General features: G+C 45.6%; 1 protein-coding gene across 2 annotated transcripts in view; it reads right to left on the bottom strand.

Moving 5' to 3' along the window:
* Positions 1 to 15,317, bottom strand: part of SARS2 (seryl-tRNA synthetase 2, mitochondrial) — a 197,457-nt gene that overhangs the window by 168,583 nt on the left and 13,557 nt on the right. The window contains exon 2 of one of the 2 annotated variants that reach the window (XM_078662238.1): positions 511 to 606. The exons of the other annotated variant lie outside the window; for it this stretch is intronic. Coding sequence (XP_078518364.1) covers positions 511 to 606 — 96 coding nt within the window. The remainder of the gene's footprint in view (positions 1 to 510; positions 607 to 15,317) is intronic. 2 annotated transcript variants of the gene reach the window in all.

Here is a 15,317-nt window from a genome sequence, read left to right as displayed (position 1 = left end):
TCAGAACACAGGCTCCCATAGAAGTCAATGGGAGTCCTTCCAAACGTTTTTCAGAAGTATCGTAATCAGTCGTGCGGATCCACCGATCACGAGTCGGTCGGAACCGAATCCAGCAAGGAGTCGTGAGGAAAGTTTCTGCACGACATTGCAATCGGCCCCTGTGTGTATTCATCACCTTAAACATGTTCACAAGTGTATATTTGCAGAATTAACAATGTTTGGCATGGTATATAAGTATAGCTGTGTTAATGAGGGTATGCAGAAGTCAGAATATATGTATGTCTGAGAGTGTGTAGGATCGGGTTTATATATTTGGGATTGAAGGCAACTGATAGCTATGGTTATTAGAAAGAGCAAAAAAGTGTGAATATATTTCTGGCTTGGAAAACAGACCTGTGCACTGCAAAATGTGCATGAGTGTGAGGATATCTTTACAAGTTTATAAAAAATCCCGGGTGTAGCCACTAGCTCCCCTCAAGAAGTCTTCATCTCGGTTTCTTTGGTACTCACCACAAGGGATTTGACCTGCATTGCGACTTTGACTTTCTCCTCTTCCAGTCTCCGAATATCTTCCTTCACTTTCTCTAGCTTCTTCCAGACGGAGAGCTGTGGAAAGAAAATAAATTAACTTACCTTGGGTGTAATTATTCTGAATGATACAAACTTAAATAACAACTTACAACTTGTAGTAGTCTCAAGCCTTTTGGTCCCTGGGACCACCCACATGTTGTGTTTCACACAAAGTATGTCACCTGCAAACTCATCTCAATGGAAGTGCATCAGACCTAAGTGCTTGCAGCGGCTCCTGTCCATTGGCGTTGAGCTCTGGATTGACAGATGCTGGGTAGCCTTGTCCTCTCTGACAGCCAATGCTGATGGATGTACAGCTTCAATATTAAAAGAATAGGCTAAGAATGAATGGATGAATGGAATGCTTTCCAACTTCCGAACTTTAAGTGCTGTTCGGCCGAAATGACTCACAGTCATTTCCCATTACGGGCAGAGCCACAGACCTTTAGGGAACGCTCTTTTCCTAAGGAGCTAACATTAATTACAGCCCACAGCAGTGTGCAACCGCAAGCATACATGGAGACACTGGACATCATTCACAGTTAGCAAGTACATACTGTAAGAATACATAAAGAGGCGGCTTATGGAAAATGGTGAAGTGAAAAGAAAGACTGCACATATATTCTTCACAGGATTTAAACATGCACCCTCCTTCATGCAGCACCCCTTCCAATCCCTAGAGCATAGATCTTCAAACTGTGGGGCGCGCCCCCCTGGGGGGGCGCAGCATCCCCTCGGGGGCGGGGGGGGGGGCGCGCACTCCACCCCACCACTTAAGCTTCCATTGTTCCTTCCAGGCCCATTAGTCTTCGAGTGTCTCAGTCCGAGCAGCTTCTGCAGCTCGGGGCTGCTGGGGGCTCGGCTGGGCAGTGCCTGGAGTCTATTCTCCGGCACGCCCGAGCTTTTCACGGGTCTTTAAAGACCACGTGCAACCCATGGAGCACAAAGAGCCAAACAAGAGCTCAAAGCGAGTACAGACTAGTAGTTTAAAAGCTCAAAGAAGGGTACAAATAACACAAAAGGGCACAAAAAAGCAGAAAATAGCAAAAAGAAAAAAGAAAAAAGAAAGGAGCACAAAATGCACACCCTGAGTGCGACATGTTTTACGCTGCCTCGATAGGGAATTGTAGAATGGTTAATGGCTGCTAAACTGTTCAGGTTATTTTAAATATGCCTAGAGGTAGTCTGAACCGAAAACCGACATATTGATAGCGAACCATTTAAACTTTCCTGTTACATTTGAATGGCATTCATCTACGCTCTGGTCATAAAAGGCATGTGCAGGCTTAACACATTCAAGTGTTCCAACTGTAAATCTTGTCCTCACATTATAGAAGGAGAATCGTTCACTCATAATGGCTATACAGCTATGGCTAACAACATGTGGAACTTCAAAACTGCCAATGCAGTATACTTCCTTTTATTCCCCTGTTCTCTGGGGTATGTGGGAGAGACTGCACGACCCATTCAGGTACGTTTAACTGAGCACCGCTCTGCAATTAGAACTGGCAAAATTTTGGCACCAATGGTGAAACATTTTCTGGAATTCGGACACGACCCTGATGACTTTAAGTGGCGCATTCTAGAAAAGGTCAATGTACCAGATAGCAAAGGTGGAGAGAGGATCCGCAAAAAACGGGAAGTGTTCTGGATATTTTCCATGGACACCTTCCGCTCAGGCCTGAACAGTGAAATCCCCTGGGAAAACGCCATTATTTAAATGGAGCCACCATGGGATACCTGGCTTAATATATTTATGCAGTTTTTCTTCCCCCCCTGCATTCTATGCTTCGGTAGTAGTCTTAGTTTATTCGCTACATGATCTTGAGCGCCCGACTGTGACTTTGCACCTAATTGGCATTGTCTTCTGAATTGTAGTTTGTAACTTAATATTATGCCACACTATAAATGTATATCACATGATAGTCTGCTCTTATTACCATATCGCGCTATACTATAACTAAATGTGTGCTAAATGCACACACTCCCTTATTGCGAACGTTCATTAATCTGTGTCATAATTATTAAATACTTTATTCAGCAACTTGCTCGAGTAAAAAAATGTCTTGTTTTATATTCTTTTGAATATTTTCAGATTATTGAATTAAATAAGATTGCCTTGTTATCCGGGTATGGTCCCTATATTTATTTATTTGGGTACTTTATAGTGAAACCTAGCGCACATCACCAACAAAAGGGAGTCCTACTTTTATCTTTACGATTCTTGAATCAGAAACATGTGATACTGATTGACTAGGATACACCTATTTAAAGGCGGGTTCACGCTAACGCGGGTGTTTCCTGTGTATTCCGTCGTCGATCGTGACCCGGATACGATTACCGAATTAGCAAGCCTCCACATGTTGATCCGTATTTTATGAACAGGTATGTGTATCTGCCGCTTCGCGCCATTCGTTATGTGCCCCATATTGAGTGAATTGCAAATTCTAATACATTCCTTCTACACCATTTTAGTTCTGGCGCGTTTATCCTCGCTAGCCAGTAACGTAGGAACTGGCAAGAAAATATCCTCCGAAAGAAAAGTATATGCCTGGAGGTACGTCGCAACAAATTAAACAGTACCGTTTCGGCTTATATGTACAGCTCTGCTAGCCAATTATAGCTTCATTATTAGGATTATTGATACCATCTTGTTTGTCCTTTACCCTACAGTAACGGACAACGCGAACTAGAGCTAACCTATTAATACCGGTTCGGAATAGTGGAGGCGTAGCATACTTTTTGTACATTTACGGTATGTCCTTTGGTTTAACGAATAGTCTATCACTCTTTCAACAAATCGTATGTACATAAGACTTGTCTGATATGGGCTTTTGTTCTATATCCACAGTAATTCCTCTTTTTTTAAAAAAATTTAATCAGGAGAGTGTGTCTTTATCGACTTTACATTCGTCGCTAGTGAAGTTTAACACGCGAACATTCTCTGTTAAGGTAGGGAATTCCTCTCCAGCAATACTGTCTATTAGAATTGAAATCATAATTGTAGTTTTCAACCCTAATCCCGTCATTGTTCACTTTTGCCCATTAGAGATCTTAAAATCTATGAAGAATATCCTGGTTGCATTTATAAACCATTAATGCTGAATTATCAACACGCATCAACCGAAAACGCCGTGTAAGTCTGCCAATTCTTGTTCGTTTAAACATGCTTTTTAGTAGCTATGCACTCTCTTACGACACTGCAGGAAGCGCAGGGTATTGTAAGTCTCATTAGATGAGTTTGTTAAACATAGTAGCTTAAGAAACAAACTAGGAGACACTGTTCTCTCCCCTACTATTGCAGCGAATAAATTGTCGCTCTCTACGTTAACACATTGCGTTTCTTTAAACTAATAGCGTCCTTTCATTTTTTAGAGCATTTTCCTTTATGTGAGAAGTCGTGCCAACAATACAAACTGTGTGCATGTACTAGTTTTGCAAGTAAGTATTTCTGTACTTGTCTGTTATCATTCGAACCTATAGGTAGTTGATCAGATTAATACAATGTATGTAGCAGGTAGTATAGCTTATTAAGAAACGATTAAGATTATGAACATGAATTTGTGTTAGATATACATCAACACATATAATTGAGTAGAAATTATCAGCTAGAATATTGTGAGAGACAAATGAATAGTGACTATTGCACTCTCCCTGTACTCTCTCTATCTATAATACACCTACTTGCATCCTTTTTCGACCTGATCACTATCATAATGTCTGCTTTCAGCCTAGTATTAATGTCCCATTTTGACACTTATACCACGTGATATCTCGTTCAAATGAGCACCGAAGTCTGTATTTATTATTCTTTTTCCATTTTTGGGTACAACTTGCTTTTAATTTAGGGCCGCATAAACCCTTCACCCACTTACGTTGGTACTATTTTGACAGTCAATATATGATGTTATATTATGGTGTTTGTTTTAATTATTGTACTTATTGACAATATGAGTTGTTGTCTCCTTTCATGAGATAAATTAATGCACTTCTGGATCAGTAATTATGTCTTTATATCTAGGAACCTGAGAGTTTGTTTGTCTTGAAGAAGGCGCTGGTCGCCGAAACGCGCGTCGACAACATATTTCTTAATCGACTCAGGAACTGATACTATGTTTTTATGAAATTGTGATTGTTGTGTATTATTGTTTCCATTGTATTTGATTTTATTGTTTATATGTTTGCATGTCTGTACATGCTTTTTATTTTAAAATGAATAATTGCCATTGTAGAATTTTATGAATTTTGTTTAATTAAAATAAACTGTCTTTGCTACGGAAGTGGGTTGTGGTGTCCTATCACTATTATGTGGGCAAGTCTTGTTTGTTACCGCCTGGGTTGATACCTACACAGTGCTTTTTCCCTGACCTAGGGGTGATTACTATCCTCATTACAGGGAACCCTTGTTTGCTACAAGTATTTTACCCACAGCTTGTCTGTGTAGGGTTTTTCTTTTCTACATCATATGGGTTTCTTTTCCAAAAAAATAGTGATTTCTGTGCTCATTGAATCAATATTACCCGTGAATCACTAATCTCTGGTTTCTTTCATTCATCCATCTCTCTTTGTGTATCTATCGCTTGTTCTTCCTTTCTCCAGCTTAGCTGAATATGGCCCAACTCAAAACCTTTGGTTTCACAGACGAAGAGTTTGCCTTATTGGTAGGTACTTCAAGTTCATTTGGTACCGCCTCAAACGACACCACAAGGGGGCAAAATGATCTAAAAAAACTAATTGAACTTAAGAAGAAACTACGAAGAATGGAGGCTCATGGGGAGTTGATGTTGGCCTATCTTAGATCAGGCATTATCCCCATGGGGCTCCGTGTCCGTAATATCCCAGGCCTCTTCGTCCATCATCATGCATTTCTAGAGAAGTGGAGCATGATTGCGAGCCGTTGCTCGTGAGACCTTATGATCCTGATAGTTGAAACTGTCAAGGAATTGGCAGTTGACATCAAAACTGAGATTGAGACTTTAGAAGAACTAATCAAACAAGCAGGTAGTGCAGACGAGGCTATGAAAAAATTAGAAGAGGCCAACAAAGAACTAGAGTCATTTGCCAACTATTTAGAGAAACGTAAAAACGATAAGCTTAATAAGGACAAGCGGTTCTACTCTATAGAAGCTGCCTATCCATATCTGAGAGCAGACTTCTATAAACAGAACCACTATACAGATACCAATAAAAATCAACAACAAAGAGTAAATACTTTTTCCGAGACCTCAGAATCAGGAGGTGAGAGTGATGATGCCCTTTATGAGCTTGAAGGCAATTACAATTCAGCTCAGTCAAAGCGAAATCAACCCCAGCCTTTTTTAGGCAACCGCGGGGCGAATCGCGGTCGCCCCCGAGTAAGATTTCAACCACAGAACAGAGGAGGCTACAAGCCCCAACACCATTATCAACAGGAGCCTCAACATCACTACCAGCAGGAAGAGCCTCATTTCGTCAGGGAAACCAGGAATCGCCAGTATTGGAAGGCGGGAATGTGATTCCCATTTTTAACTTATCGAAATCCGTATTAAATGATCCTAGTATTAGTCTCCTTTCTAAAGGTCTGTCCTTTGTTCCTCACTGTGGTGCCAACATTTTCGAACTACATAGTGATATAATCTCCTTTTTTCGTAAGATCCGTCTTAAAAAGTATTTTCAAACAGAGGGCTCGGATAGTACAGCTTGTGAATCTAACTGCTTGTGCCTACCATCAACATTCAGCCCCACCCTTGATCAACTTGGCACAGAAGTAGCTACGTTTGAACTGGTGGTTTTGAAGAAATTAGAACAGTCTATTCAGTTCATTCCCAAGCCTATATATAGCATCAATAAACATGAACATGATGCCTTGAAATCTTTAGCATCCAATAAATCTATAATAATCAAGAGCAGTGACAAAGGGGGCGGAATTGTTGTTATCGATTCCGATGCCTTCGAACGAAATATGTTAAGAATGCTGGACGATCCTATGTTTTATGTTGGCATCACCTCGAATCCTCTAAATAGAATAAACAAGGAAATTAATCATTTGACCACTCAAGCACTACATCAGGGGCACATCTCTAGAAAGGAATTTGACTATTTGAACTTCAATGCAGGGAAAACTGCATGCATATACGGTCTCCCGAAAATGCATAAAGATCAAGTAAACCCTCCATACAGGCCGATTGTTTCAACCATAGGCACGCCGACTGAACCTCTATCCAAATTTGTTGATTCATACTTATGCCCGCATATCCCCAATATACCTTCATATGTAAAAGATACAGGAGCGATGATTGGGAAAGTTGAAGGTATTTCTTTTAATCCAGCACGAGATCTCCTTGTGACTCTCGATGTTGAATCCTTGTATAGTAATATCCCCCTGATAGAAGCTATGCAAACTGTAGATTGGTTCATTGACTTATATAGGATATCGTGCCCTAAAACTTTTTTGCTGGCATGTCTAAAAATTGTCCTGACGGAGAATATCTTTGAATTCGGACCACGTCTTTACCGCCAGATTAGGGGGGTAAGCATGGGAGCCTCGGTGGCTCCCTCGGTCGCAAATATCTATATGGCCGCATTTGAGGCCAAGTTTATCTATAACGATATTGCTCCCTTTTAGGTGTCTGTCTCCCATTGGTCCAGATATATCGATGATATTTTCTTTGTCTGGACCGATGGGAGGGAGACTCTAATGGAGTTTATGGCTTGGTTGAACGCTGGTGATCTGAACCTTAAGTTCACCTCTCACATCAGTCCCAACAAGATTGAATTTCTGGGTATTACGATAGTCGCTGATGATGGCAAGCTGAAGGTGGACTTATACGTCAAGCCTACAGCTAGGAATACATTATTACATTTCCAAAGCTTCCACCCTCACAGCCAAAGACAGAGCATACCCTTTTCCCAGTTCTTACGGGTTGGAAGAAATTGTACTAACCTTAAAGATTTCGATAGACAAGCAATAGAAATGAAACGGAAATTCCTTGAAAGGGGTTACCCTCATAGGCTTGTCAGGGAATCCTATAAAAGGGCTCGCTATTACGACGAGACCATTTGCTAAAATCCAAACCTGAGAAAGATCTGAAACAACTGGTCTGTATAACAAGGCATTCAACCTTAGATGCTAAAGTCAAACAAGTGATTAATTCTTCGTGGCACATCTTGAACAGTAACAGTACTGGAAATTTCAAACTGGAGAAGCCCTTGTTCGCTCATAAGCGAAATAAGAATATAAAAGATCATATAGTGCGTTCCAGATTTCAGGGCCAGTCCAACTCTGACTGTCTAGTCCAGAGGTCGATACACACAAATCAGGTCTTGAAAGGTACATTCAAGTGTTCCAACTGTAAATCTTGCCCTCACATTATAGAAGGAGAATCATTCACTCATAATGGCTATACAGCTATGGCTAACAACATGTGGAACTGCAAAACTGCCAATGTAGTATACTTCCTTTTATGCCCCTGTTCCCTGGGGTATGTGGGAGAGACTGCACGACCCATTCAGGTACGTTTAACCGAGCACCGCTCTGCAATTAGAACTGGCGAAATTTTGGCACCAATGGTGAAACATTTTTGGGAATTCGGACACGGCCCTGATGACTTTAAGTGGTGCATTCTAGAAAAGGTCAATGTACCAGATAGCAAAGGTGGAGAGAGAATCCGCAAAAATCGGGAGGTGTTCTGGATATTTTCCATGGACACCTTCCGCTCAGGCCTGAACAGTGAAATCCCCTGGGAAAACGCCATTATTTAAATGGAGCCACCATGGGATACCTGGCTTATTATATTTATGCAGTTTTTCTTCCCCCCCTGCATTCTATGCTTCGGTAGTAGTCTTAGTTTATTCGCTACATGATCTTGAGCGCCCGACTGTGACTTTGCACCTAATTGGCATTGTCTTCTGAATTGTAGTTTGTAACTAAATATTATGCCACACTATAAATGTATATCACATGATAGTCTGCTCTTATTACCATATCGCGCTATACTATAACTAAATGTGTGCTAAATGCACACACTCCCTTATTGCGAACGTTCATTAATCTGTGTCATAGTTATTAAATACTTTATTCAGCAACTTGCTCGAGTAAAAAAATGTCTTGTTTTATATTCTTTTGAATATTTTCAGATTATTGAATTAAATAAGATTGCCTTGTTATCCGGGTATGGTCCCTATATTTATTTATTTGGGTACTTTATAGTGAAACCTAGTGCACATCACCAACAAAAGGGAGTCCTACTTTTATCTTTACGATTCTTGAATCGGAAACATGTGATACTGATTGACTAGGATACACCTATTTAAAGGCGGGTTCATGCTAACGCGGGTGTTTCCTGTGTATTCCGTCGTCGATCGTGACCCGGATACGATTACCGAATTAGCAAGCCTCCACATGTTGATCCGTATTTTATGAACAGGTATGTGTATCTGCCGCTTCGCGCCATTCGTTATGTGCCCCATATTGAGTGAATTGCAAATTCTAATACATTCCTTCTACACCATTCTAGTTCTGGCGCGTTTATCCTCGCTAGCCAGTAACGTAGGAACTGGCAAGAAAATATCCTCCGAAAGAAAAGTATATGCCTGGAGGTGCGTCGCGACAAATTAAACAGTACCGTTTCGGTTTATATGTACAGCTCTGCTAGCCAATTATAGCTTCATTATTAGGATTATTGATACCATCTTGTTTTTCCTTTACCCTACAGTAACGGACAACGCGAACTAGAGCTAACCTATTAATGCCCGTTCGGAATAGTGGAGGCGTAGCATACTTTTTTTACATTTACGGTATGTCCTTTGGTTTAACGAATAGTCTATCACTCTTTCAACAAATCGTATGTACATAAGACTTGTCTGATTTTTTTGTAAAAAATTTGTTATTGCAGAATCAGGAGTTATACAAACATTTGGACTATCCTGTCAGTCTCCACATATTGCTGGTCGTCAGTCACAAACGCTATCGTACACAGCCAATTAGCCCACATCCCGAAGGTAGGGCGGCGACATCCAAAAATCCACACAGAAACCAGGTGACAATATCCCAGCAACAATACACATTTGACAGCAATAAAAGTAGGCTTGTTTAAAAGATCTGCTTTTTTCCCTACCTACCCAACAAAACCCCGATCCCCCCGGCCATAAGAAGGAGCAGTGAGCCGGTCCCACATCTTCCACCCCACCTGCTGGGATCTAGCCTGCGAGCCCACCATTCTGCCACTGGCTCTTGACTCGCTCTGCTGTCAATGTCACTCCGCCTGCAGCGGTCGGCCATCACCCCCCCCCCACCCACTCCCTGGTTTTTCGCCGGTGTGAGCCAAATTCAGGATTTAAACTTGTCAATCAGGAGCCGAGAAAACAACATTCGTACATTCGTGCATCATCCGGAGTCCCCCATTAGCCCTCTGCTTCCTGGATTGCCTCCCGTGACCGATACTCCTGCAGAGCCACCACTAGGCCTTCCCGAACCCTTGCTGCGTCTAGACCCTTCTCTTCAGCTGTGCGAGTCGCCTGTCTAAGCCGGACCATACTTTCACTTCTAGCCCATTTTTCCAATTCCGTCGCCCAACGCCTACTGGACGGGCCCTCCGACGACTTCCAGTGCCAGGTGATCTCTCTCTGAGCTAAAATATGTCCTAGGTCCAGGAATTTACTGGTGATCTTCGTTTTCTTCGTGTGCGGGAACCACAGAAGCAGGCAGACAGCCTTATCAAAAGTCAGCTGTCTTTCTGTAACCCCTGTCAATAGTTCTCCCACTTCTGTCCAACACAAGCCCAGCTTCGGGCAATCCCACATCATATGATCCAGTTCCGCCCCGCTAAGAAGCACCTCGGGCACACTGCCCCCTGCGCGTGGAAATGCCTCTGTATCTTGCCAGGTGTTAAATAGGCCCTATGTATCACAAAATAGTGTATTTGCTGGAAGCGGGCATTCCTACAACCCTTCCACGCCCTCCTCAGGATTTGTTCCCACGTAGCGTCCGGTATGGGTTTCCCTACGCTCTCCTCCCATTTCGTTTTCAACACCGTCAGGGGGGTCATGCCTTCATGAAGCATTCGGGAATGCAAGCACGTCACCGCTTTGATCGTCCCTGACGACATCACCACATATTGGCACGCCATCGTGGTCGTTGGCTCCGAAAGCCCCACCCTCCAATGTTTTTTAATCGCCTTGGTCACTGCCATATGCAACAGGAAGCTCCCAGCCGGGATGCCAAACTGGTCCTGCACCGCTCGGAATGGAAGCAACTCGCCATCAGCGTATAGGTCGCCCACCATGTGGAGCCCCATCTCTTCCCATTCCATGAGGAGCGACCAATCCCCTCCATGAGGCAAAGCTGTCAGCATGCCCAGAGGTATTTCCGGGGCATACGGATGTCCCACACCTGCTCGCTTTTGACTCCTATTCCAGCACAACCTCAACGTCTTTTCCTCGAGCGTCAGGCCTCCTGCATCAAGGTGTGGTTGCAGAACAATATAAGACAGTACATGCCTCTGTATCCCCGTTCCCCTGCGCAGGTCAGGGCCCCTGAACTCCCTAGCTACATGTTGCGTAAGGATCTGCAGCTGCGCCGCCAAATAATACAGTTCGAAATCCGGCACTGCCATTCCCCCATCCGATTTCGGCCGATACAGGGTATCCAACGCCACCCTTCTCCTCCCGTTCCCCCAGAGGAACCCTATAGTAAGGGTTCGTAGGTCCTTAAAGAGCCGGGGCGGAACCCACACTGGTAACGTCCTGAAATAATACAAAAGGCGCGGCAAAGCCACCATCTTGAGTAGCGCCACTCTGCCGACCACCGACAGTGGGAGTGTGGCCCCAAAAGCCACCGAGCCCCTCAGCGCTCTAATGCAGCGTCCGACGTTGCCCTCCAATAAATCTTCCTCCCTATGGTAGATCCTCACTCCTAGGTAAGTAAAGCAGGATCCTTCCCAGACCACAGCCTCAGGCAGTGGCGGCTGGGGCGTGTTTGCCCTCAGTGGGAAAACACAGGTTTTGCGCCAGTTCACCCTGAGGCCTGACACGGCGCCGAATGTATCTAGCAGAGCCACTGCATTCTGCAACGCCCCTTCAGTGTCCTCCAGGTACATCAATAGATCATCCGCATAGAGTGATATATAATGATGTTCACCCCGGCAAGCGATCCCTCCATATACCGCTCCCGTCCGGGCGCGAATCGCTAAGGGCTCGATCGCCAGTGCGAACAACAGTGGCGACAGGGAACAACCCTGACGCGTACCTCGCTGAACCGGGTACGCAGCTGATATCACTGATCCCAATCGCACCCTAGCAGTGGCCGAGGCGTATAGTACCCTCGTCCAACGCCGAAACTCGGCGCCCATGCCGAACCTCTCTAGTACGGTATCCAGATAGGCCCATTCCAAGCTATCAAACGCCTTCTCTATATCAATAGACAATATCGCTGGCCTGTCACCCGGATCCAAGTCACTCCCCATGACATGTATCAAACGACGGATATTAGCCGAAGTGGGGATAAAACGAGCCTGGTCCTCGTGAATCAGTGTCGTCATATGTGGCAGCAATCTAGTAGCCAGGATACGGCTCAAGATTTTATAATCCACCGTCAACATAGACAGCGGCCTGTACGCCGTCACGTCCGTGCTATCCTTACCCGGCTTTAGCAGGGGCACTACCAAAGCCTCGCGCATAGAGCTAGGCAAACAGCCTCGCTCTAGTGCCTCATTATAAACTGCCAGCAACCGGGGTGCTAAGGCATCAGCATACACGGCATAAAATTCAATGGGGAAGCCATCCACCCCAGGAGTCTTCCTCCTCGCCATCTTTGCAATAGCTCCCTTAATCTCAGCCAGCGTAACCGCAGCGCCCAGGGTCTTAGCAGTGGGAGAGGTGTGGCGCCGCGGCCAGGGCGACTGACGCTGGAATCTGGGGATCAGGGTTCGATCCCCGGCTCCGGCGGCAGGTTAGCCCAGCACCATGCGACTCTGGGCAATAGCTTGCTTAATCTTCCCGACGGCCCCCCAGTGCCTAGAGACCCTAACGGGTGATTGTGCGCTATACAAATGTGGATTATTATTTATTATTATTAGCGTCTTCTTCCTCTAACTGCGGGAACCGAGTATCCGCCAGGTAGCTCTCTATTTCCTCGGCTCCCGCCCTCAGTCGACTCCGGTACAGGGTCCCATAATACTCCTCAAAGCGCTTAAGGATCGCCATCTGGGAATAGACCGTGTCCCCCAATTCCGTCCTCACGCTCAGAATCGAGCACCCCCTCTGTTCCGGGTTCGCCAGCGTCGCCAGCAGTGTTCCCACTTTGTCACCTTCATCATGGACCCTCGCCGTGTACTGCTTATAGTCATAGCAGCGTAACCTCTCAGTTTCCGTCGCCACTAACTCTTTAGCCTCTATAAGCTGCGCCTGCACCGCGCCCTGCTCAGGTCTTTGCTGTTCTAATTTCCTCAGTGCCTCCTCCGCCCTCAGGACCTCTCCCAAGATCACCTTCCTGACCCCGCTATGCTTACCAATACACAGGCCTCTCGCCACCACTTTAAAAGCGTCCCATTCCAGGCCCCTAGAAGATGCAGATCCCTCATTAACTGCAAAATACGTCTCCACTCCCTCTCGCACAGCAGCCCGGAATACCTGATCTTCTAGTGTATTCGGGTTCAATCGCCAGTTGGGAATCGCTGTTCTCGCTTGCTGCCAGTGGAGGGAAAGCATCTGGGGATTATGATCAGAAATGGTCCTGGCCAAGTATTCAGTACTAGATGCCAGGTTGGCAACAGCAGGATCACATAGGATTGTATCGATCCGGACATGCAGTTCGTGAAGCGCGGAGAAGTAGGAATAATCCCTGCTATCGGGGTGCTGCGCTCGCCACACATCTATCAGCCCCCATTCAGTCTGCCATTCTGCTCTCCGCCGTGCCACCCTACGCACCAAAGATTCAGCCAGCGGTGGATGTGACCTGTCCAATGCGGTATCCGTAATGGAGTTAAAATCGCCTCCCAGTATTATCGGACCCGCCAAATAATGTGCCAGGACACCTGATACGGCATCAAAAAAAATCGAGGCTGGTCCACATTTGGCGCGTAAATGCTGCAGAGCACCACCTCCCTGCCACACAGTCTCCCCCGCACTCCCACATATCTACCCTCTGGATCAGTTATTTGAGCTGTAACCTGAAATGGAGTTCCTGCCCTCACCCAAATCAGCACCCCCCTCGCATATGCCGAGTACGTTGTACCAAATACCTGCCCCCTCCAGCGTCGCTGCAGCGCCGCGCATTCTGATTTGGTAAGATGGGTCTCCTGGAGCATTGAAATCTGAATCCCACGTCTCACCAAATATGCATGTACTTTATAGCGTCTGGACATAGTATGCAGCCCCCGGACATTCCAAATGATGCACTTAAGTTCAGGTAAAGTTCCCATTGTTATCCTCCCACAACGTTATCCCCATCATGTTTCTCCAGCTCACACCAGCTGCAAATGTACCAACCCCCCTAACATCCCACAGAACACCCAACGCCCATACCCCCAGAACAGGAACCAATAGTCTCTCATCAGCCCCACATCCAAACCTCAATAAGCATGTAAACAAGTCTACCCTGCAGTAGCCACCACAGGTTGCCTTAAGGGCAAAGAAGAACGTGGCAACGCGCCGATAGGCGGCAGCTCCCGCCTCCACCCCCCGCTCCATGATCCCGCCCAGTGGCATGTGATAACAACAGTAATCAAAAGGGTACCACACATTCCTGCCCCGTCAGTAAACGACTCCAGGCCATAGTGCACCTCAAGGACCCCGCTCAGCACAGATCATCCGCAGTGCGAGGTGTCATCTCCGGTCCCGCATTACTATCTACATCAGACAGTTCAGTCCCAGATTGTCCTTTTTCTTCTTCCGACGCCGATCTTCCGATCAGGTCTTCCACCTGCGACCCGGTGATCGCTGCCGTCGCCGCCAGTGCTCCCTGCTTGTCCGCCGCCAATTGCGCTCGCAGCAGGGCCTGTTGTGTTCTGTGCCTCTTGCGGATGCGTTGCGACTGGCGCACCCTCACCTGTTTGGGCCTACCATCCGCCGTCTTGTCCCTTCGTTCCGTTCCCGCCCTGTAGGACTCAAGCCAAGACCAAGCGTCGTCAGGCGACAAAAAGAACTGTGTCGTGCCATCTAGGATGATTCGCAGCTTGGCCGGGAACAGCAGTGAGTATTGGATCCCCTCCGATCTCAGTTCCTTTTTTACCGCCAGGTACGAGGCCCTGCGGCGCTGAATATCCTGTGTATAGTCCGGGAATATTGTGACCGAACTGTTCTCCACTTTGAAGGGCCCCGTGGAGCGCGCATTTGGATCAATAAGTCCCTGTCCTTGTAGTGGAGGACACGCGCCACCACAGGTCTAGGAGGACGTCCCAACAATGGCGGCGCGGCCGGGACTCTGTGCGCCCGCATAAGACTTGTCTGATAAGGGCTTTTGTTCTATATCCACAGTAATTCCTCTGTTTTTAAAAAAATTTAATCAGGAGAGTGTGTCTTTATCGACTTTACATTCGTCGCTAGTGAAGTTTAACACGCGAACATTCTCTCTTAAGGTACGGAATTCCTCTCCAGCAATACTGTCTATTAGAATTGAAATCATAATTGCAGTTTTCAACCCTAATCCCGTCATTGTTCACTTTTGCCCATTAGAGATCTTAAAATCTATGAAGAATATCCTGGTTGCATTTATAAACCATTAATGCTGAATTATCAACACGCATCAACCGAAAACGCTGTGTAAGTCTGCC

Source organism: Lissotriton helveticus, chromosome 9 (genome assembly GCF_964261635.1).
Source record: "Lissotriton helveticus chromosome 9, aLisHel1.1, whole genome shotgun sequence".
NCBI lineage: Eukaryota > Metazoa > Chordata > Amphibia > Caudata > Salamandridae > Lissotriton > Lissotriton helveticus.
This window is presented reverse-complemented; position numbering and strand designations above follow the sequence as displayed.